The sequence below is a fragment of the Amaranthus tricolor genome, chromosome 5 (assembly GCF_026212465.1).
Source record: "Amaranthus tricolor cultivar Red isolate AtriRed21 chromosome 5, ASM2621246v1, whole genome shotgun sequence".
NCBI lineage: Eukaryota > Viridiplantae > Streptophyta > Magnoliopsida > Caryophyllales > Amaranthaceae > Amaranthus > Amaranthus tricolor.
This window is the reverse complement of record NC_080051.1, coordinates 21,710,276-21,733,055: the sequence shown is the minus strand read 5'-3', so window position 1 is coordinate 21,733,055 and position 22,780 is coordinate 21,710,276. Positions and strand designations below refer to the sequence as shown.

General features: G+C 35.7%; 1 protein-coding gene across 3 annotated transcripts in view; it reads right to left on the bottom strand.

Moving 5' to 3' along the window:
• Window positions 1-21,572, bottom strand: part of LOC130813729 (midasin) — a 43,219-nt gene extending 21,647 nt beyond the window's left edge. Inside the window, exons 1-36 of one of the 3 annotated variants that reach the window (XM_057679583.1) lie at window positions 21,272-21,572; window positions 20,833-21,182; window positions 20,666-20,750; window positions 17,487-17,740; window positions 17,192-17,368; window positions 16,563-16,720; window positions 15,608-15,717; window positions 15,401-15,520; window positions 14,696-14,774; window positions 13,861-13,983; window positions 13,716-13,791; window positions 13,513-13,609; window positions 13,303-13,437; window positions 13,156-13,212; window positions 12,897-13,073; window positions 12,212-12,337; window positions 10,367-12,130; window positions 10,173-10,213; window positions 9,898-10,093; window positions 9,695-9,799; window positions 9,307-9,612; window positions 8,447-8,637; window positions 8,309-8,363; window positions 7,300-7,450; window positions 6,928-7,001; window positions 5,985-6,138; window positions 5,253-5,351; window positions 5,073-5,173; window positions 4,574-4,663; window positions 4,429-4,494; window positions 4,169-4,333; window positions 3,774-3,981; window positions 2,816-3,702; window positions 1,137-2,690; window positions 767-956; window positions 629-691 (exon numbers count right to left, since the gene is read on the bottom strand). In XM_057679583.1, coding sequence (XP_057535566.1) covers window positions 629-691; window positions 767-956; window positions 1,137-2,690; window positions 2,816-3,702; window positions 3,774-3,981; window positions 4,169-4,333; window positions 4,429-4,494; window positions 4,574-4,663; window positions 5,073-5,173; window positions 5,253-5,351; window positions 5,985-6,138; window positions 6,928-7,001; window positions 7,300-7,450; window positions 8,309-8,363; window positions 8,447-8,637; window positions 9,307-9,612; window positions 9,695-9,799; window positions 9,898-10,093; window positions 10,173-10,213; window positions 10,367-12,130; window positions 12,212-12,337; window positions 12,897-13,073; window positions 13,156-13,212; window positions 13,303-13,437; window positions 13,513-13,609; window positions 13,716-13,791; window positions 13,861-13,983; window positions 14,696-14,774; window positions 15,401-15,520; window positions 15,608-15,717; window positions 16,563-16,720; window positions 17,192-17,368; window positions 17,487-17,740; window positions 20,666-20,750; window positions 20,833-21,182; window positions 21,272-21,376 — 8,689 coding nt within the window. In that variant the 5' untranslated portion in view covers window positions 21,377-21,572. The remainder of the gene's footprint in view (window positions 1-628; window positions 692-766; window positions 957-1,136; window positions 2,691-2,815; window positions 3,703-3,773; window positions 3,982-4,168; window positions 4,334-4,428; window positions 4,495-4,573; window positions 4,664-5,072; window positions 5,174-5,252; window positions 5,352-5,984; window positions 6,139-6,927; window positions 7,002-7,299; window positions 7,451-8,308; window positions 8,364-8,446; window positions 8,638-9,306; window positions 9,613-9,694; window positions 9,800-9,897; window positions 10,094-10,172; window positions 10,214-10,366; window positions 12,131-12,211; window positions 12,338-12,896; window positions 13,074-13,155; window positions 13,213-13,302; window positions 13,438-13,512; window positions 13,610-13,715; window positions 13,792-13,860; window positions 13,984-14,695; window positions 14,775-15,400; window positions 15,521-15,607; window positions 15,718-16,562; window positions 16,721-17,191; window positions 17,369-17,486; window positions 17,741-20,665; window positions 20,751-20,832; window positions 21,183-21,271) is intronic. The other 2 variants (XM_057679584.1, XM_057679585.1) reach the window with 2 other exon arrangements.
• Between the last annotated feature and the right edge of the window lie 1,208 nt (window positions 21,573-22,780).

Genomic DNA, 22,780 nt, shown 5'->3' with positions numbered 1-22,780 from the left:
AGATATAAAAAAAGTGAAAATCAAGTCTATTTTCCCCCTACCTTTGCCACATATGGGCATTAACAATGCAAACAGGCCAAAACATCAATATTACCAAACTAGAGTCACATCTGAAGCAACAGACCATCATATTGATGAGCAAGTTGACAACGAGAGAAATACCAAGCCTTTCTTCAGGTAGACATGAGAAATTCATCTAACAGCAGGTAAAAGGTTTCTAAGAACCACAGGGAATGGGACAGGAGTATCGAGTTCAAAAAAGAAAAGGTGAAAGCATTAACAGATCAACTGAAGGGAGGATCTAGTATTTGTAACATACTCCTTTGTAAGGTACATTACTTATTACCATAAGTCACATGCTTTGCTGTTTTCATGACTTGTAATGTCCATCTAGTCATAAATGTCATTTAACAGTACCACGCTAGATACCGACTTCCAAATGCCAACTAGTTTGAAGATGAGACTTCATCAGGGGTTCGTAAGTAAAAATAAAATTCTAGATCTCTCCAAACATTCCCAAACTGCATTGACAGATCATGCAATGACTCTCACTCAACAATGGATTAAACCTGTATGCCTTGCATATAACAAAGATGATAGCCAGTAAGTGAGGAAAATTGTCACCCACCTTGCATGGTGAGAAAACGAAGTTCTGGATGGGTTGATACAGCAATCTCAACAACATTGTCCACTGCAACACCAATATCTTTAGCAAAATACACATGCCTTATAAAAACACAACAAACTAATGTAAAAGAAAGCATACACTGTCTCTGCAAGTGCTTCCTTGGCCAGACTAGTTTGACAAAGCTAACAAGTTTTTGGAGTTCATAAAATACATCAGAAGAACAAGGTAAAGATGGATGGCCTCCATGTGACCACAACAATGACTTCTCAGAATTTAAGGAGTAAGGCAATCTTCTACTCAAATTCCCTGACATCATATGAAAACTTCTCTGCAAAAGTGTCAAAACATATTATGTTCATATTGCAGGAAACCAACATGATGAGTCAACTGAAGAAACTACAACAAACAATGTTATACAGATTATTTTTTAAAAAACATAAGCCAACAACGATTCTCTCTCTCCCCACTCAGACAAACAACAATTTGCGATAACAGCATATTAACTCACCAACAAATTGTTTACGGCTTCAGGGAAATGCTCTCGCAATTTCAACACAATCTTCATCAAAGCACGCCAATAGACAAGCAGTGTTTCAAAGTCTGATGAAACAACAACATTCCAAAACAAGATGTGCTCTTCCAAAAGTTCACTATATGTTTGGTGTAAAAAATCAAAACATGGGGATTCAACCATCACACTCAGCACTTCCTCTTCCAGATTCCGCAGAGAATTCACCACAGATTGTAAAAAGCTGTCAGCGATGCCCTCATTGATCTCAGTATTCCACTGCCGCAGACTACATCTAAGAAGACCAACACTATTTATAGCATTACATAGAAGGCTCCCAGAAGATTCAGAAAAGGTTGCAAGAACATTGGCAGACTCCAAAGCGAGGAATGGGAATGACTGCATGTCAACATCTAACTCACGGGACATATCATCTCGAAATTTAAAGATGTAATTCCAAATTGGATGTCCCAATTCTTCTCTAAGCAGATTTCCCAAAGATTCAAAAAAATGGCAGCAGGGCTGCAACTGCGAACCAAACCAGCTAAACCACAAAAGACATAGCTCAAGATCAACTTTCCGGCTGACTTGATCCATGACCCAATCAGCAGCAAATAAAAGCTTCTTCTTAGTTAGCATAATAGCATATTCTGCTGTCGAATAAATTTTCATAATTTCACCAGTTGGACCTTGTGGATACATAATTGTCTGCAACAGCTTCAAGTCTAGCAAGTATATTGACTTCAAAGTATTGGAGTGGACATTGTCCCTCATCATCTGATTCCTTGGAATATAAAGCTCATATGATGCACACTGCGCACCAAGATACTCCAGATACAGGCACTTTTGTCTGACAGAAGCTTCGACTGAGTACCAGACAAAATCTCTCAGTCTCAAAGGTGCAGGCCACCCACCTGGAAAGCCAAGGGATAAGCTTCCACTAGACACCTCTGATGCTTGCTTTGAACAACCATCCCTAGAACTTACAATTTGATTTCCCTCAATCCATAAATACCCAATTTTTGATAAATAAGATGCTTTTGCTTCCTGAACAATATGCCATCCTGCAGCTTCACCTAATGATGAGAGATATGAATGCTCCCAACTATTTTGAAGGCTCCATAGAACATCATTACCAGTCATCAACAGCTGCTCAAATAAATGAACCCATCGTCCTAGTTCAAGATAAGTTATTTGCACATTAAGTAGCAGACCTTCATTCCTGGCAAACATATGTGCTTTCGCCATAGAACCAACCAACATCTCATTAGGTATGTTAAATAGAGCAAGAAAGCTCTTAATATCATCTAATTCAATCTCTAGGATCTTCTCTTGGTCATCACCATCATGTAGCCAATAAGGAGGCATCATAGCAATCTCAATTCCTCTATTTCTCATTGCGCGGGAAACATCACCGTGGCTTGGGTTCATAGTGAGAAACATTCTAAAATTTGGATGTGGGGATAAAACCAAAGGTTTCCCATCCACATTCCCACATTCATTTACAGTTATTGACCCTTCTGATTCAACTAAAGAATTAATCCGATCAAGAACCTGCAATATAAGATAAAAAAAATAATTAGAGTATAATTAGCAGATATTTATTGACAATGTTTTATGTCAAAATATTTGAAATGGTTGATAGAACAACCAACGGTCTAAAAATTGTAATGACATACCGAAGGATTGCATAGATTAGCATCTTCAAGCACTATCCATTCACCGTTTTCAATTGCTTTGATTAGCACTCCGGCTGCCCATTCAAACTTCACTGGAATTGGCCCTCCCTTTTGAATATCTTGCAACTTCTGAACTCTCTTCAAAGATTTAGTCAAATTTCCCAATGACCAAGTAACGGGTAGCATACACCTCTCAAAATCCGACATTAAAAGTTCAATAACTTCAACCAACAAAGATAACGATGACCTCCAACTTTCATGATCCTTCGTATCAGTTTTGGATACATGACCAGAACTTATATTAGATGAAAAACTGAGCCATTTGGTAATTAGCTCTTTTCTGTCTCTCAAAAATACGTCAGCAGATGAATCTAGCTGCAAATTGCAATACTCATTCACATAGCTCTTAACTTCAGTGACAATAGAGTGAAAGTTCCTATAGGCATTGTACTGCTCAAAAGACCCAAGTAATTCAGATATATCAGTGGCAGAAGAAAGATGAATTTCATTGAGCACATTTCCAGTTAGATGTGCAAGCAGCCTTATCAATGATGTTTTGCCTGATGATGTTGGCCCAACCAATATGCACAGCCACTTCTGTTGTATACATCGGGCGGCAGCTTCCAATGTATTCCTTAATCCCGGAAAAATCTTGAGCTCGCTCCATATAGTTCTGGTAGACTGAAATCGGTTCCTCTTAATACGAGTGTCCCCAACAACCAAAAATTGATCATCCATCTGTACTAGTGGGTATGGATTTAACGAAGGCTTCATCCCAAATATTTCTTCATAAAGACGCAATACCTCTCTCCGGTCTGCAGCAGTTCGCATTCTTTGCACATAAACAACATTAAGGAAGCAATCATTCTTGGAATTTCCAGTTGAACCTGCATGATGAAAATGCTTAGCAGACATACAATACTTGAATAAGAATTTATGAATCTGTGAAAAAATACACCTTCAATTAACTCGCAGGATCGAATAATATCACGCAAATTGAATTCCCATGGAGATCCCTGCTGCGCAAACTTATGATGTATCATAGTCTCATCATATAGCCTCTTATTAAAAGCAATTAAACGGGTAAGAATGAACTCAGGGATTGACGGAAACCGGGAACGACATATGAAATGATAGTCATGTTCACCCAATTCATCCACGTAAACCTGGTTTAATAAAGAAAGTAACAGTCAGTTTTCTGGAAAGATCTGCATGGAAAGATCATATGCGACTAACAAAATCTAAACCAAAAATGAGGCAGTCATAAACATAAGAAATTTTACATCTACTTCTATCAATCCAAAACAACTGAAAGAATATAGCCAAATAACTATGAAAAACATAAGTACATACCTTTGTAAATCGATTTAGAAATGATTTCGGAAGACCCTTCCTCCCACCACCCTGATAAGAAGGGTTTTGACAAGCAAAAACTCTAAACGACGACGGACACTTGAAAGAGCGACCCAACTCTGGAATAAAAACCTCAGCTCTGTGGTCTAAAATAGCATTCAGTCCCTAAAACAATAATAAGATCAATCAATGAGTAAAAAAAACCATGTAAAGCTACAACTCAATTAAAATCACAAAGGTTAATGCAAAGATAAACATGCCTCCAAAACAGATTGCTGAGCCAAGTTGATCTCGTCTAGCAAAACCCATGATCCCTCCTTTAAAGCCTGTATATGTGAATCATACATGATGTAAATATTACAAGATAAAAGATCACATTTGAACATGAAAACACACTTACAGTACCTGCAGCAAAATGCCATCACACCAAGCAAACTGCAACCCTTCATCACTCTCAATAGGCAAGTCCGAACCCAGTAGATCCATGATATCAGTCTATACCATGTTAAAATAGAATTCAGTCTATACACGAGCAGGAAAAGAAAAAGGACAAAAAAAAAATTTTAAGTACATTTTTTTACAACATAATGATCACAATTAAATTCATTTTAGGTTTTAACACACAAGACTACATTACTTCAAGTACCCGTGTTGGACACTTCTATATAGGATCGACAAATCAATTATCAAGCCTTCAAATTAGGGGGAAATCATGGAGCTTTTTATAAATAAGATAAGTGGGACACTTCAAAATGTAGGACTTTCCGACACAAGTACCCATGTACAAATAAAGATAGTACACAAGAAGAAAAGCACAATTAAAAATAAAATTAAAATAAAATAAAATAAATTGTGAGTTAGGAGAATATATATACTGCAAAACAAAATACACAAAAGCTCTAACCTGTTCAGACAGATTGATACGTACAACCTTGTGACCCGAAAACTTTCCAATGGCTGAAATCAAACTTGTTTTTCCAACTCCAGGACTACCTTCCAACAATACTACATTTGGTACAAGTAATCTCGTGAGAATTAACATAAACACCAAATCTAAAACAAGGTCTGTGAAAAGTTAACAAACCAGGCTTTGACAGTTGCATAGCACGCAAGACACGTAAGACATTTCGGCGTGTATTAGGAGCCAAAAACTCAAACCCACTGTTTTCAATATGAGCATCACCTACATAGTTTCAAGTCAAAGAAAACAGAGTAAACAAAACAAATTGGAAAAGCCTTGTCAGAAAAATGCATTCCAATTTAATCTCTTCTTCAACATTGTTTTATTTTTCTACATATTAATGATAACAGCTTTGACGGAAAAATTGATGTCAATTTAAATTATCCTCTGTTTGTTTATTTTAGTAGCTACACTTCTTCCAAAAAGCTCTCACATAAGAAGTGTAGGTATTAAAAAGAAAAGGAGGATAGCAACAATTTGCATTATGATTGAGCTATAAGAGAGGAGGTGCATTATTGATTGAGATATAGAAAGGGGGTTTCCACTATCAAAATCAAAGGAGAAAGAAAGCAAGTCAGTCATGCTTAGCATCACAGAAAATCAACCTCGGAAAACATTCATTCCTAAAGAACAGAGAAACTAAATGATTGCCAGACAAGTTTGATCCTTCTTTCCTGCTAAATCTCATATGACCCTCTTTGCACCAACAATTCCAAACAATATTGTTGGTGAGAACTACCAAGTACACCACCCACCAAGCCACTACCTTCCCCCAGACAAAGAAATAATAGAGAGTAATTAGAAAAGACAGCCAGCAAACGTTTAGTTGCAGAAATAAATTAATGTTATAGCTACCTTTTTCAATATAAAATGGATGGATTCCAAAGAGATTGTCACATTGCATTTCGTCAGCATCTGAATCATCCATTGTCCCGCCATCATCAGCCCATCCATATTTTTCCATTCGATGTAATTCCAAATCAACCACAGAAGAATCATCTGCCTGTATCTAACATCAATAAAATTGTAATAACACCACATTAAATTATAGCGTCATAAATATTATATGACTACCAATGAAAAACATTCAGACACATCACTAAAGGTTCACAGCCAGACAATCCGACATAAGGTGTTACATTTCAATCTTAACTACAAGCTTCCGAAAGGACGTGCTTTTTGTACTTCTAAGAGCACAAGTTTTTCCAAGGGAGGGAGAATACAATATTACTCTCGGTTTGTTTTCATAAACGCAGATCTTTCTCTTTGTTTGGAAAGATCTGGGTTTAACCTTGTGTTGAGGATGTTTTATTTCCCAGACAAAAAGCTCAAAATATACCAGCTTGCAGATCTGTGGAAGTTGGAACTTAGATGGTTCCATTCAAAATTTGATAGCGCGGTTAACAAGAAAAGAAGGTATTGGAGGATATTTCTTCCCCCTCAAAAAGGCTTCAAGTTCCGAAAATGAGGCATTTGTATAGTTGGAGTCAAGTATTAGCTTCCTGGTGTTGCTCGACTTTTCTTAATTTGTAAATGCAAAAATCAATGGTAGCTCAAGGGTTTGTTCTTCTTGGTCATCAGCAGCCCTTGAGGCCCTTAGTACTATATACTTTTTAAAGCAAAAAATCAAACAAAAGCAACTATATATGACAATATTGGCATTAATGTCAAATGTAGTGAACACTGATATTTCATAGGTAAACTGTCCTCTAATCCACAGCATAAATGAATGTGCATTGGAAAATATAATCAAGGAGAATATTCGTGAATTCTAAGATGAGAAGAATAGTAGGCACACCTTTAGCTGCTCCACAAGAAAGGCAAGGCATTTCTCTCTTACTTCCATAGCTTCGGTCTTTGATATACCAATTCCTAACAGAAACAAGAAAACCAGAAACGGATATGATAAGCATTAGGCAGACTGTAAAATGATATAAATGAATACTCCAAAACAATCTGTTTCAGAAAATTGTAACAAATACATCAACACCAAAATGCCAAAGCCTTGATCACAACATAGTGATAGAATATTATCTAAGATAAAAATATAAATAAAAAGAAAGAAGCAGTCTATCATTAAAATAGTAAAAAAAAAAATTTAATTAAAAAAATTTTAAAAAAAGGGTCTGGCACAAGGTGAAGCAGACAACAGAAAATAGAAAGGACATACCCAAGCTTAGCCCATCAAGCAAAACGAGGAATGCTCCATGTAAAAAGGCGAAATAAGGATGTAAGCTCTTTTCTGTTTTTGAGAAAAACTCCAACCAAGCAAGGAGGTCCCTCACAGTAAGAATTCTGCCGACTTGTATCTGGTTGAACCACTATACATTAACAAACATGGGTTAAAAAGGATGCCATAAAGCAAAAGTACATACACTATAACCCAGAACTGAAGGAATGCATCAGTTGAAATTCAATCAAAATTTGGTGGGTGCATTTGAAAGAAAGAACTCAATTACTAATTGAGAGAGTGGCACTCCCATACCTTTCAATATACTTCATAATTATTGAACAAAAAATACATATATTTCCCATCCTTATTGGCTAATAAAGCTGACGCAGTCAGATTCAATTCACTTAGAATAACTAATACACTAGGAATTGATAATTCTACATATTTACTGGAATTAGAAACTTCCGAAGAAGATTGAACGGTAAAAGCTAGTAGTAATAGGCAATCAAAGATTTCAATGGAAAATAACAGATTTCCACTATGATAGTATGATGTGGTAAGAACTAAGCTATCAGTGTATTACAATAGCTCTTGCATTCGAGAGGCAAGACACTCAGTCCTAAGAAAATCTACAATTAACCACTCAATTTTTCATAACGCCCTCTCTGTCTCTCTTATTCTCTATTTATACTAATATGGTAAAATTCCTTTTCCTCCAACAACTCTTTGCCCTTGTTCTCCAAGCTAATTCTCAAGCAAACTCTATTCCCATTATATCTCTCCATATTCATTTCCTTGCATGATAAGAATCAAGTTACTTTTTTGTTCTTTCTAGTGAAAGACGGTTTCTCCACCTGCTTTGCATTTTCATCTCTACATCTAACATCATTATATTTCCCATCAAAAAGATCAAGATCTATAAAATAACAAGGGAGTCCCAAGTTCAAATCCATTTAAATAATTTAGAAACCATATGAATGCCATTAAATCAAATAAAAATGCATACCTCCCAGAAACTAAGAAGAGGGTTCACAAAATGATGGTGCACGGGACTTAGGAACCTGTGGAAGTTGATCAAAGTCATTTAAAAGAAAGAAAATGATCAATAAAACTCTTTACAAACCGTCTCAATGAGCCGGCATACCTTTTAGCAATAACCCTCAACTCATCTAGGTCACTAACGGGGGGAACCCATATTTCAGTGAACCTGTTCCGAAGTGCAGGGGATAATTCTTTCTTACCATAATCCCCACCAGGATTCATTGTAGCAAGAAGAAAAAAATTATCATGAGCAGTCACTGTCTCCAAATTTTGTCCTCCCTTCTCAGCCAAAGACTGCAAAATGAAGTCATTATTAGACATGACATTTGGTTTGAAATCAAATATCAAACATACTAGAACAATTTACTTAAGAGATGGCAATTCATTAAGTTTGGACACAGGAAAACACAAATAAAAACCAATCTACACCCACCCACATTGGATACTTCTGCACAAGGCAGAAATGATTTCATCAAACTCTTAAAGACGAAATTTCTTGCTTCGGATTACAGATTTCAAAATAGAATAGTTAACTGAACTATCCACAATTTGCTATAAAGCAGCTGCTTAGTCAGTTTCCACGTGAAAAAAGAATCCAAACACGAGGAAAAGCTCCCTCTACTTTGAAGACCTTACTGGCTCATTAGTAACTAAACCAACAGATTGAGGCAAAATGTAAAAGCGGCACCTTTTCGAACAGTATAAACAGTATGGTTTCAAAAGAATGTAGATTGGGTGCAAAAAAGTTGGGGTAATGAAGGAATAAGAGGCAGAATTAGGAAGCGCATGACAGGAATATATGAAAATGGCAGAATTTGACGAAGCATCGTCAAAACAGCTATCTTACTAACAATGGCGCAGCCATAACATTGTACCACCAAGACAAACAGAAGCAGCAAAATGCTGCTAAAACAACAAAAATAGGTACAAAATTTGGTCTAAAAAACAGAATAATAAACTCACCAGTTTCCTATCAGGCTCAAGAACACTATTTAACCGTTCTAGCACACTATCATCTGCCAACGAAATCTCATCCACAAGAAATAGGTCCCCATTTTTCATAGCTTGCACTAGTGGTCCATCTTGCCATACAAAAATTGTTTGCCATTGCTGATACAGCTGAGACAGTTCCTCTTTTAAATTCTCAAGAGATACCAAATCCTTTTCACTTATATCTGGAAGCAAGATCAGACCACATTTACAGCTATCTATAAAGTGTCCCAGTTGCTTAAGAGTAGAAGGAGCTTTGCCAATATCTGCAGAAATGTTCTGCGCCCGCAAAGATAATATTTAAATAAAAAAAAGACATTGTCAGGTAACATGCATAATCAAGGAGACGAAAGTATCATACATTAACATCGGGTATATGGATAAAAGCCTGTGACAATGCTAGTTGTTTAATAAGATTCTTAAAATCTGATGCTATCCTTGACCTCTCACGAACAGGATAGAATCCCTGAAAATGATATATGAAAAATGCATCATTAGAGTATGATGAGCATTTGGGAACAACAAAAACCAAATCAATTTAACAAAAGAAATCTCTTAACACACCCCAAGAAAATCAGATGTTTCTGTATACTGATGACAATTTAGGATATGTAATTTGGCACTCAAAGCCATGCTTAGTAACTGGCACACAGTCGTCTTTCCTCCACCAGTTTCACCAACAAGTAGTACAGGCTCCTTTAACTGATAACACCTTTCAATAAGGAAGTAAAGCCTCTCCATACTTTTGGTCCAAACAATACTGCACCAATCATAGACCTTAAGTAATACAATATTAAAAATAAAGAATAAAAATGCCTAAATGGATAAATTATACATACTTTCCAAAATTTTCCCAAAAAGTGTTTGCCTTAGGAGATCCCTGCATATGTGAAAACCAAAATAAGTCCAAAACAGCTGCGAAAAGATACTCAAGAAAGACCTTCTTTCTCTTTATCGCTTATCTAGAGAAAACCAAGGAAAAAGGAAAAAAAATTGGGTGAACCAAAATTTTGATAGGGATTAATGGCAGTACCTGTTTATAGAGCTCATTTGACTTGATTTTAACACGTAGATGCTTCTCTAAAACTTCTTGCACAATGTTCTTCTCACTCTCCTCCCTGAGCCTTTCTGCCAAAAGAAAATAGCCATCTCTGGCCAAGTCTTCATATGAGGTTCCAAATCTCCTAAAACGATCAGCCCACCGGAACAGATCTCGCGGAGTTATGAATCCATGTTTCCCAGCAAAAATTTTGCTCTTCTGTCTGCGCAGCTGTAGTTCCTTCATTGCTTCAATCATTTTTTTTGCATAACTTCGAGGAATTTTGCCTTTCTTCTCTAAAATTTCAGTTAACTCATCCTCTGGGATGTCATCAACATGTATCTCAACAAACCGGTTGCGGAATGCACGTGAAAGCATCTTACGACCACCATAGAAAGTTGGAGGATTTTGAGTTGCGAAAAGCATAAAATTTGGATGAGCACGAACAGTTTCATTTAGTTCGGGCACAAAAAGTTCCCTATTATCATCTAACAGTCGATTTAGTGCTTCTAGGACATCAGAAGGCGCAAGATTCAGTTCATCTAAGACAATCCACTGTCCATAGCGAACAGCCTGAACCAACACACCTTCATGAAATGCAAGTCTCCCATTGGCATCAGTAATATAAGAACCTAAATATTCTTGTAGATCAGTATGTTCATGATTGTTGATGCGGACAAACTCGTGGCCAGTTTTTGCAGCCAGATATTGCACAAGACTAGTTTTTCCACTAGAGGTTGGACCCTGCAATAGAACAGGGTATCTTTTTATATATACTGCTCGAGCCAAGCTCCTTAGGTGCTCCTCAACACTTTTAGTTATTATGTATTCTCCTAAAAATTGTTCAGATCCTGGTCTTTCTCTGATGTTTAACAGCTGTTCCAAGGGTATAGGCGATGGAAGTTGTTTAACACCTCCTAGCAACTTTGAAATGATATTTTCATTCATCAATTCAGCACTGCGATTCTCCAATAATGTCATGAAAAACATACAAAATCCATCATACAATGCCCTCTTAAACCCAAACTTCCTTGCTTTTTTTATGTATTCTAAAGCACGATAAAGAGACCTCAGACTATATTGAGGCTTCTGGTTAGCTCCATCCTGCAGTTTTTCCTCAGATTCCTTCTTAGCATCTTTATAAAAGCATACTATCTTACTTACCAAGTCTTTGTCTGCGTGGTCTTTGACTGTGTGCCCATAATCAAGAAACTGTGTAACAAAGCATTTCAAGTCCTCCTCGTCCAAAACATCATCTACGAAGTTTTCTGTAAATCTACTACGCAGTGAATAAGGCAAATCCCGTTTTCCCGCATCAGTTGCTGGATTCATGCAAGCAAACATGCGAAAGTTTGGATGTCTATCCACAATAACTCCATTTTCAGCTAAACAAAGTGAACCACCTTCCCCATCAAGGACACCGATGATTCTTTGTAATGTTTCTGGAGGTGCTAAATTAATTTCATCTAGCAAAATCCATTCACCCTTTCGAAGTGCTGTGACAAAGGCTCCTTCAACAAATGAAAATATCATTCCAGATGAAGTAGAAAGTTGTTTGCGAGCTATCTCCACTTTATGAGAAAAGCTTTCCCAGACCCCCAAAACTCTTTCTTCTAGAGGTCTCTTTCGCTTGATTCCAGGCCCACATCTCCCTATATCAATCACTTTTCGTACACCCTTTTGGAATCCACTCAACAATGTTGTCCAATTCTTGTCACTTAAAAGCTTTTTCAAACGAACAAGAAATTTCTCATTTTCCTGGGCATCAAGAAAGAAAATTTATTTCAAGCTTGCCACAATGAAGGCTGCTAGAAGCAAATTAACATACAACAACAATACCTGAACAGAGAATGTAGTTGAGAACAAGGTCTCAAATTCCTTGTAAAGAGGTATGCAAATATACTGTGGATCCATTGGTTTAAAGCCCCCCAACAAATCGGCTACATCACTCTGCTGACTGAGGTTCTGCAATATCAAATAATACAACAATATAACAGAAAATTTAATAAAACTTGCACAAATGGAAGAAAAATACTATCACAGTATACCATGTATTACCCTAAACATTTATTTGTTTTCATTCTTGAGCTAGTAAGGTATTATTTTTGTTATTTTGGTACTCTTTTTTTGGGTTCGATTAATACTCCTATTTAATTTTGAAAAGCAATTAGACCTTACTTTTATTCTAGTAGGAGTCTTGATATATGAGTTGATCGTGAAGGTTGCAGGTTCAAATCAAATAGTCAAACTTGTTTACTCCTATCACTTAGCTGTCATTAGTTAAAAAGGTCTGAACTACTATGCCCAGTGGTTGTACTTCAGGATTTATGTAAGCATAGCACTTGCATTGTGATCAAGTGTTAACACCTCTTGTTCAGGTCTTAGCTTCTGCTTTTGTAACTAGAGGTTGTATTAATATATATGTTCTTTGCTATTATTATTTAATTTTATTGGTAAATCAACGGTGTTTAATACTATAGGAATGCATAGTACATAAAGAAAAGAGATTATGTTTGAAAGATACCAGAACAGTAAGTTTTTGACCAATTCTTGCAGCCAGATTCTGTACAAGAGTAGTTTTACCAGTACCAGTTTCCCCAACCAGAAGAACAGCCTCATTCCATTTAACAGCACATGCTATTCTCTCCAGTACATGAAAAGAGCTCCGAATTTCAACAAAGGGCTTTTTTTCATGGAAAACCTGCAGAAATATGACACAAATAAGCCGACAAAACACAGCCCTTCCTAAACGTACAAATAAAGCAAATCGACAAGTATCTTACAGCATCTTCATTTTTTTGCAGACTGACTCTTCCAATCTGTACAGTTCCTGCAAAATCCTGTTCATTTAAGTTGAAAGGATTTAGTACTTAAATCACAAGCCCATCACATGAATATATTAACAAACGTTAAATCAGAATAAAATCTACCTGAAGAACAGGTCTGTTGAGATAATATAAGGCCTCTGCCGTTGGAATAGGAACCCCCCACATATTTGCTATGTTTCTTACAATATTCAACCGGTTTCTTGGTGAAGCTGCAGTGGCAGCAAATACATCCACAGCCTATAATGAAAATGTGATACTAATAAGCAAGCAATCAAAAAAGAATTCAAAAATTTAAAATAACAAATCACAGACCTCGAGATATATCATATTACGCAAGTCAGCTGACAAGCCATCTATGCTGAAGCTGAAACATGAACCAGAAATTCTTCTACACCACTTCAGAAGATCCCTTCACAGAAGAAAGAGAATCACAATACATCAGATGACACAATAGGCATTAATTACGTTAAAAAGAGAAGATTGACCATCAACAACAATGAATTCCATTAACAAACCTTAGGGAGAACCTGCTTGTAGAATTCTTACTACCAGATCCAAGTTCAGAAATCTCATTAAGCTTTTCGAAGGTTTCTGCAAAGCCAAAAGATTATCTATTATCTCAATATAGTTAGATAATTAACCAGTTGGATGGAAGATTACCTATGAGCTTCGCAGCTACAGGTTCTAAATCTGGGTACCATGCAGTCATTATATTCGCCAAGTCCGTGCTAGCTGCAGGCCTGATCATCACTCGCCTCCAAAGAGCAGACAAAGCATATCTACCTACAAAGTTTTATGTTGTCACAAAAGGACAATATAAAATTTTCCATAACTAATGATATAAAGCATTTTTTTTAAATAACACTGTACAATTGCTGCATGCAAGGTTATGCAAAATCTCACAGAAAACATTATGCTTACAGAGAAATGTTTCTATGGAAGGAAAACAAAGTAATTGATTAGCAGTGTTTTTTCTTTTTTCTTTTCTGCATCTATTAAAACTTCCCCTCCTTCAAGTTAACACCATACACAATATTATCTCCATACCTAACCACCTCATTGAAAGGTAGTACCATCTATGCACTAGGCGATCCATTTATTATAGAATAAATTTTGTTTCTCCTAATTGCCATTTTGAAAATAAATATATTCGAGCGACACGATATTTTCAGAACAAAAAGACTACAGTCTCTATGATATGCAGGATTGAGGTGTATAAAACACTTTTATTTGATCCATTTGTTCAAAACAGACAACCTATGTAAAATGAGACATCCATTCTCACTGCCTTCACAAGATATTTGAGGCATATCACAAGTTAACAGCACATGTTGAATAACAGCCAATCCTACATTTTCATACAAACCAAACACAAAGACCAAGACAACAAGCTCCCTATCAAACCATCAAGCATACGATTTCTGGTGATTGCACCTAGACCATGAATTCACAATACCATATAAGGGCAAATATAATTTGACAAGAAGTCACCAACCTTCTAGACTGTAACATATATCAACCTTTGAAGTTGAAATAGTAGAAAATAGTCGAAAACCTTCTGCCACTCTTATGCCCTGTAAGGATCTCAATCAATAGCAACTTAGTTACTCATGTTAAATGAATTTTTCTTGATATAAAGCAGCAAAAGCAGACCAGGTCATTATGCACAAAAGCTGAATAAAACTTCCCCTCATGTTACATGAATTATTTTAATAACAGGAATGCAAAAAGTTAATTCCCCTATCATTTTCTTCTAGGATGAAGTAAAAGATATCAGCCTAGTTTTGCAGTATTAATCCAATTGAAAGTATGTAAGGGTGCAACTATAAGATGATCCTCAAAATTTGGATTTGCAAATAAGATCAAAAAATATAATTTGACGGTGACCATGATTCGTTGCACTTCATAGTACACAAGTTTATAGAAAAGTCAGAGCTGTGTGTATATTTGAAGGAAACATTGGAGCACAGTGCAAAAGTATGTTTCAGTCACAGCTGAGATGACGATCACAAGCGATATTTTGTACTATGCATTAAACTCACCTCACGGCACACCAGATTATTTATTGAGCATTAGCATTATAAACAATAACAACATTTACTAAACAAACAATTTTTAAGACACCCACATTCGACTTGAGACACCATTATCAAGTATGGCAGTTTGATTGATTAAAAGCAAGAGGTAACAGAAACACTACCTCCCCATAACCAGTCAAAAAAGTGCTTCCGCCCTCCAGAAGAGGCAATAATATAGACTGCACATCTGAAGCGGCTTGATCTATGTTTTCAAAGACAACCCAGAAACCATTTTTTACTGCCTGTAAAAAGAAGAAATGGTAAAAAAAAAATAGAAGAACACGTAAAAACCAGAAGGAAGACCAAGCAACCTAGAAAATGTGAACAACCTGGGTAAGAGGACCTGGTTGCCAACGGAACTCGCCAGGCTGCTCTGTACAGACATAACTTCCAACCAATGTCCTTCCATCAATTTGCTCGTCCATGTGAATTGAAAGAACTAATGGAAAGTAAGAAAATTCTTAAAAACAGTAGTGAAAAGGCACATGCCTAGTAACAGAAATGAAAAGGTACATGAATCAACAGAACCAAAACTCCCATACTTGTGGCTGATTTTAACAACCGCAACAAAATAATGAGTGCCTAGAAATACTACAAGCTATCCATTTTAAGGTTGATACATGTGGCTAACTGCTAATGCCCCAGAATCATCAAAACCAAATCATCGCCAAGCAAATGTTGTACAAATATTTCAAACACCGCCACCACCCAAGAAATACTAACAAGTAACAGTATCCATTCCAGCCCTTTCCCTCCCTTTTGTTCTCTCTTCCTACACAAGGTCATAGGCCATGCAACTCAGTTGCACCCCATAGTGCAAAAATTCGCTAATGGTCATGGCTGTGATAACGAGCATGGTGATGCAGCAACGGGGATGATATGGTTGCCATACCGTCAGATATTAGCCTAAACCATGAAATATCGCTAGGAATGGCCTAAAACGCGGTTTTTTTACACCTTTACAATACTGGTAATACCAGTTTGGTAAATTTGAAGACCTTTACGATACAGCCAATATGATATGATGCGGCCTTGTTGTTGCACTATGCTCGTACAACGCTCAAGAATCAAAGCGTGCCACAAATAACTCTCACACTGTAAGCTAGCTTAACTTAGCTTACAAAAGGCCGACAAAGTCTTAAGGTATGTTGTTTAGGTTTGGGGGGTCAACATGGCAGAGTAGACCACCACAAAAAACATTAAATAAACAATAAAATAAAAAAAAGATAAGAAAATAGAAATTTAAGAAAAACAAAAAAATGACAAATATTGTACGTGTTATACCTTGGTTTCCAATTTCTTGAGCTAAGTTGTTAATAAGTGCAGTCTTCCCTGAGCCAGGTGGACCATACAAAAGAACAGGCCATTTTTGATTCACAGATAGAATGACTCTTTCGAAACTACTCTTGAGTGAAGATGTCAACAAAAAAGGACTGCAGTCCCTGATCACACAATAATAATAAGTGTAGCATGATCAGACAGTAACACAAACTACATGAAGATGAAATAACAATTAAAATAGTAATTATTTCAAACACGACATAACAGATAGCTTAGTCTAGAACTTAAATAACCACATATTTAACATCATTAAAGATACTTGTTTGGCAGCTGCAACCATCAGAGAGCACAGGCTCTTAATGCCTCTGCCGAAAGGACAATAACATACTAAAGAATAATCAGATAGTTCCACCAAATTTCATAAAACATTTGGAAAAGCTTGCTGTGAATATGACAATGGCATCCATAATTGGCAGCAATTAGGGTCAGATACAAACATTCTTCTGCAAGTCAAAAATCCCAAACACATAGCTTAAATCCTAAGCATAGCAGTGAACTAACAATCAAAAAGCTTCAGGCATATCTAAAAATGGTATGCAAGCTGGTATTTATAAAGAATATTTACACCATACCTTCGCACCCTCCTTCTGAAGCTTTCGGGTTGATATTCAATAAGCTTCAGCAAATCAGTGGGAATAGGCTCTCTTCCACTAGAACAAGCATCCATGTCAGTATAATATAAATTTGCTTTTCTGGAGATTAACCAGCCAGCCTTTTCCATTGACACATCCCAGCAGAACTCATTCCACCTATTAAAAGCACACTGATTAGCAGAGTTCAAAAAGGAAGCTCTTAATTGCAAGCTACACAGCAGCCATGAAATCAAAGCTAAACAGATGTGAAGACAATTGAGGTACAAGAACTAACCGCAAAAAACACGATAGACATTCTACAGGCTTCATACTAAGCACAGCAGTTCTACTAGGTAACCTTAGGAGGACACAAATTATCTGCACGCTAGCCCATCTTATATCTCTAGTAAATTCAAGATCCAAATTTTGAGACTGATGCACCAAGTCCAGAAAACAACACCAATTCCAACGGCTTGAAAAAAATTTAGGGTCCAATAGAAGGAGACGGTAAGATGTCCAAACAAGGTCCCTTACATGCTTTACAGCTTGCTGCAAAACCAGAAGTAAGCAGATCAATAATAGAGAATGGAGCATGATATAAAAACATAGACAGATTACATAATCAGAGATGGCATAACAATTTGCCAAGTTACATTCATATTCTACATTAAGAAACAAAAGTATACACGGTCACCAACCAGTATATAAAAACTTAACAAAAAATACTACTTCAATCTTTAATAAATGTCACCTTTTCCAAACTCCATTACAAATTATATCTAAGATTTAAATTAAATAGTCATTTACTAACCAATTCATTATAGAGAAATTAGAACAAAAAATCAACCCCATAAAGTGAGAGAACGGTTATGCAGGAATTAAGGCAGAAATAATATTCCTACTACAGGTTTAAGTGAAGAAAGAAACAGCGCATAATCAGACCTAGAATACAAGGGCAGTTCCTTTCTAGTAGTAAAGACCATGAAATCAGAAACATTTGTTCCGACACAACAATACAGGCGAAGACAAAGAATAACATATAACATCCATACAGCATTAAAAAACTCATCGGTAATGTCGAAGGACATGGTTAAACTACAAAAAATGGATGGAAACATTAATCAACCCTCCCATGAAAGATAGACAAAGGCAATGCAATTATAATGTGCATGTCCAATGACAACAACATTTCTGGAATACAGGCCAAATAAATGAACATTCAAGTTCAAAAATAAAGAGTTCATACATATAACATTGCATTTCACATTGCAATATTATTTTGCGTATGCAATGAGCAATTGAAGTCTCATTAGTCAATAATAAATATCAGCATACATCGTATCATCTCCACCTCCTAAATGAGACAGCCACCGTTAAGTGATCTCTCTGAAGAACTACATTAGGAATTAGAAGCTTTTCTCTATTCTTAATTGTAAGAAGATCAATCTCAAGACTTTTCGCAGAAAATTTTCTCGTTTTAAATAATTGAAACAAGTTTTCTTTACCTTTTTACTAATTCTTCTGCAATACCATAAATAACATTTCAGCACAATCTAAATACGGCTTTATCAACTAAAACAGAATGAAGAAGTATTAAAATTGAGGACAATATCATCTCAGATTCTAGAACAGGATAGATAGAGATTACAGATTTACAGTCAAAGAATTCTAACGGTTCAGAAAGTATGGTGCACTACTGTTCAATTAAGCTCTTCCACAAATACAAATGACGGTTAATTGATTCAACCTCATTTCATAACCACAAAATGAGAAAATTCCTAGTGGTTAAAAAAAGTGTGCAAGGGAATCTTAAAAACAATCCATAATGATCCCCCACTCTTAGGTGCAGGGTTGCAAGCAGTGGTGAAGCTTGATTTTGCGTAAGAGATGGCCGAATAGCCAGATCATAATTATTGTATGCCATAAAAAATTACGATGATGACTTTTCTTTTATGACAACAAAGTAAGGCAGGACAGAAAAATTTTATAATATTTTGTACCCATATTACTATATTTATCACTTTAGTTTACAACATTTCAATTAAACATAAGCCAACATTATCTTTTTTTATCTCATCCCATTCACAAACTTAATCTTTGTTTTCATCTCATCCACACATTTGTTTATTAAGATAATTTTTTTCTACTTGCAACAAGAACATGTAAAGTAAAATATGAGAATTGTAACAAACCCATTAGAGCGGAGTAGTTAATCACTTGTGTTAGAAGCGTTGTCTAGTTGGATAACTAACTTTTGATGTATCTTAAGGGTATCTGGTACAGCTCTTAAATTATAAAAAAAATACAAGCAGATAGTTTAGAAAGCGGTTAGATGCGTTGGTACATCATTCATAACTCAAAACTTGACTACTGCGTGCGGGTACCCCTTTTTATTTATTTTTTCTAACTTTTGTGGTTTACTTCCTAAACCCTAATAACTCATCGACATTCTCCGAATAGGCAAATACCAAAAGGCACTCAAGACAGAAACTGAAACCATTAACCCAGTAGAGTCCACTTCGTTTTCCTCCCCAAATGCCGAGCGACTGTCAGCTGAAGAGCAACCCAATTGACGAACAAATTGGTTGACCTCCACCAGCCCATGACCTTCACTATTGTTGGTATATTATTCAATCTCTCTTCTTTTTTTCTTGGGTTTATTTTGATTTTGTGTGATTAAACTTGTATTGGGTTTATTTTAAATTTGTTTGATTGAATTTGTATTGGGTTTGTTTTGAATTATAGATTAAGTTGAAGTCTTAAAGCTTGGAGAAACTTGTTTCGTTCATTCTTTCAATCTCTTTGATTATTATTTTGATTACCTTGAAACTTGGAACGTGCAAGTACTTGTTCTGCTTGATAGTATTTATGGATAGTGTGAATTTTGATTAAGTTTGATAGTTAAATACTAATAAATAAATGATTAATGCTTGGTTTTGAAGATATAAAATGGAAAATTGGCTTATTCAAAATGTTAAATGCAATTTTGTTTTATTAAATTTGTTGACATCATGTTTTATTTTTGAATATGCCCTTGGTTACAAAGTACTCCTAATAAAAGTAAGTGATCGTTCTTCAAAATTGGGCTAACACCAAAAGCTCAACAAAACTAAGGAGGGGTCATGGCCTACATTTGATACGCCCCCCTTCCACCTTTGGTGCAGGTAGGCGACTAAGTGATAATACATGGAAAATGCAATTTGAATAACCAAAGCAAGCAACCAAGTAAAGTACTCATGAAATTTCATGAACCTGATACAAATTGATCTTCATGTATTGAAAACGAACATTCCCAAAATGTCCCCCCTCCCCCTCATTTGTTTTCCCTCTCCCCAAAACCCTCCATTTTTCCTAAAACACCACTACCATGTTGAGCTACATACATGATCCGAGCCTCCCAAGTCCACATAACGATTGAAAACACTCGATAAAACAAACTTCAAATAAGAAGGTGCTTAAAGCCAAAATACATACCGCATTATCCTCCTTGGAAAGAAATGGTGTTTCAAGAACTCGACAAAATGGGGATGCACCAAATTCAAAGTAGCATTCCACGGCACTGAAACAACAACAAAGCTCTCACATAAAACGGACAAATGTTGCAGATATAATACAAAGCTCTACTAAAAAAAATAACATACCTCTTCAAAAAAGGTGCCAATTCAAGCATTCTACAAAAAGCAAGACAAGCAAGCTCATGAAGATCCAAAAATCTTTGATGTTTCAAATACGCCTCGATCACTCCAAATTGATGAACAACATCATCAACCTCTACACAATCTATAAAAAACCTCTCCTCCATAAAATTATTAATAACTCCACCGGAACAATTAAAACTCAAGTTTGGAACTTGTTTTAGCAATTCCACTACACGGTTCAAAATTCTCTTAGCAATCGGACGAAAACAACCCATGATAGGTATTGTATATGTGGGATGCAAACACATAGTAGTCAAAGAATTCACCACTTGTTCCTCCTCTAATTCATTCCCCTTCAAATAACACCATCAAAACACAAATTTTAATCATATAAAAAGTAATTTAACAAACATATAATTGCATGATTAATTGAATTTTATACCTTTTCAAGGAGAAGACGGAAACAAGGGACAGTTCCAAGCTTGGGACAACGTGCAATTAATCTGTCCAACTCCATCTTCAAACAGAAACTTCCGTCCATAGACATAGTTGCTTCGAAGAAGATGATAATTAACAAAAGGGTGTTGAATAATACAGTATAAAATTATTTTGCAGATGAAATTTGTTTAAAAATGGTGTGAATTTTGCGGGGTTTTTACTTGTTCTGAGTTTTGCTTCAAAAGTTTAAAGAAGCAAACTTTGGAAAGGTGAGTTATTGTTGGGAGGTTTTATATAGGGTTTAGGGTTTAAGAAAAGTGGTTAATTAAATAAAAAAAATAAGAAAAGGAAGAATATTTTGACGGAAGCTAAGTTGATAATGGGCTTTAGTTTCGGACTAGGTTAGATATTAGAGAATTTTTTAAAAAAGGTGAGCGAAAAAAAAAAAAACAATCTATTATTAGTTAGTAACTGCGAATAGCTATTTTGTCTTTTTTGACATGTTCGTAGTTAGTAACTGCGAACAGCTCCAAACCATAGGTCTGGGGTTTTCACGCTTAGTTTTGGAAAAAGTTTGAATAATAGTTTATTCAATTAATTTTTTTTTTTCGCTCACCTTTTTCAAAAATTCGATATTAGATATATTTCCTAATTATAACGTAGGACATTTAGGAAATATTATTTTTTTTTTAAATTGTTATTTTATTGTACTTTCCAAAAAAAAATTTAAGTTGGATTGTGAGATAAATTGTTAAGACACTTCGTCAATATTGTACGGTTCATCTTTGTCAGTATCATATAGTGATGAAATTTGGACGAATTTTTATGAGGGGTGAGATTAATAAAAACAATTTCATATGAAAATATACTTTTATAACAATAAGATCAAAAAATCATAATATAGTTACGTATCTAAAATTTTGATTGTAGTTCACAGTGACGGACATAAAAAGGGTTTTGAAAGTGCTCAAACCCCATCATAATTTGCAAATCATATAATTGTTTATAAATTATTAAAAATGTAAGGAATCGCATCTTATGAACACTGCATGGAAGAAATATACGAATCCTATATGTTGAAGTGATGTAAATGAATCGAGGATACCACGAAGAAGGTGAAAATGGTTCAAGAACGTATGAATGCACTACAAGATCGTCAAAAGTGTCATCAACAAAGGGTACGATGAGATTTGGTAGGATGGGTAGATTGAGTCATGTTTTATTGGTTCTTATGAGGTGTTAGAACAAACTCGAAAAGTAGCATATAGATTTGCCTTTACCTATGAATCAATCTAAAGTTCACGAAGTATTCCATATGTTCCAACTCTGAAAATATGTCCATGACTCTACCCATATCATTCAACCTGAAATTATTGAACTTGATGGAACTCTCACATTTGAAAAAAAAAAACAAATAAAATTCCACCTTCACTAGGGGCGTGGAAAATAAGACCAGACCGGTGGTCCAGATCGAAACCAGTTGAGACCCGATCTAAATTGGACTGGATATTAG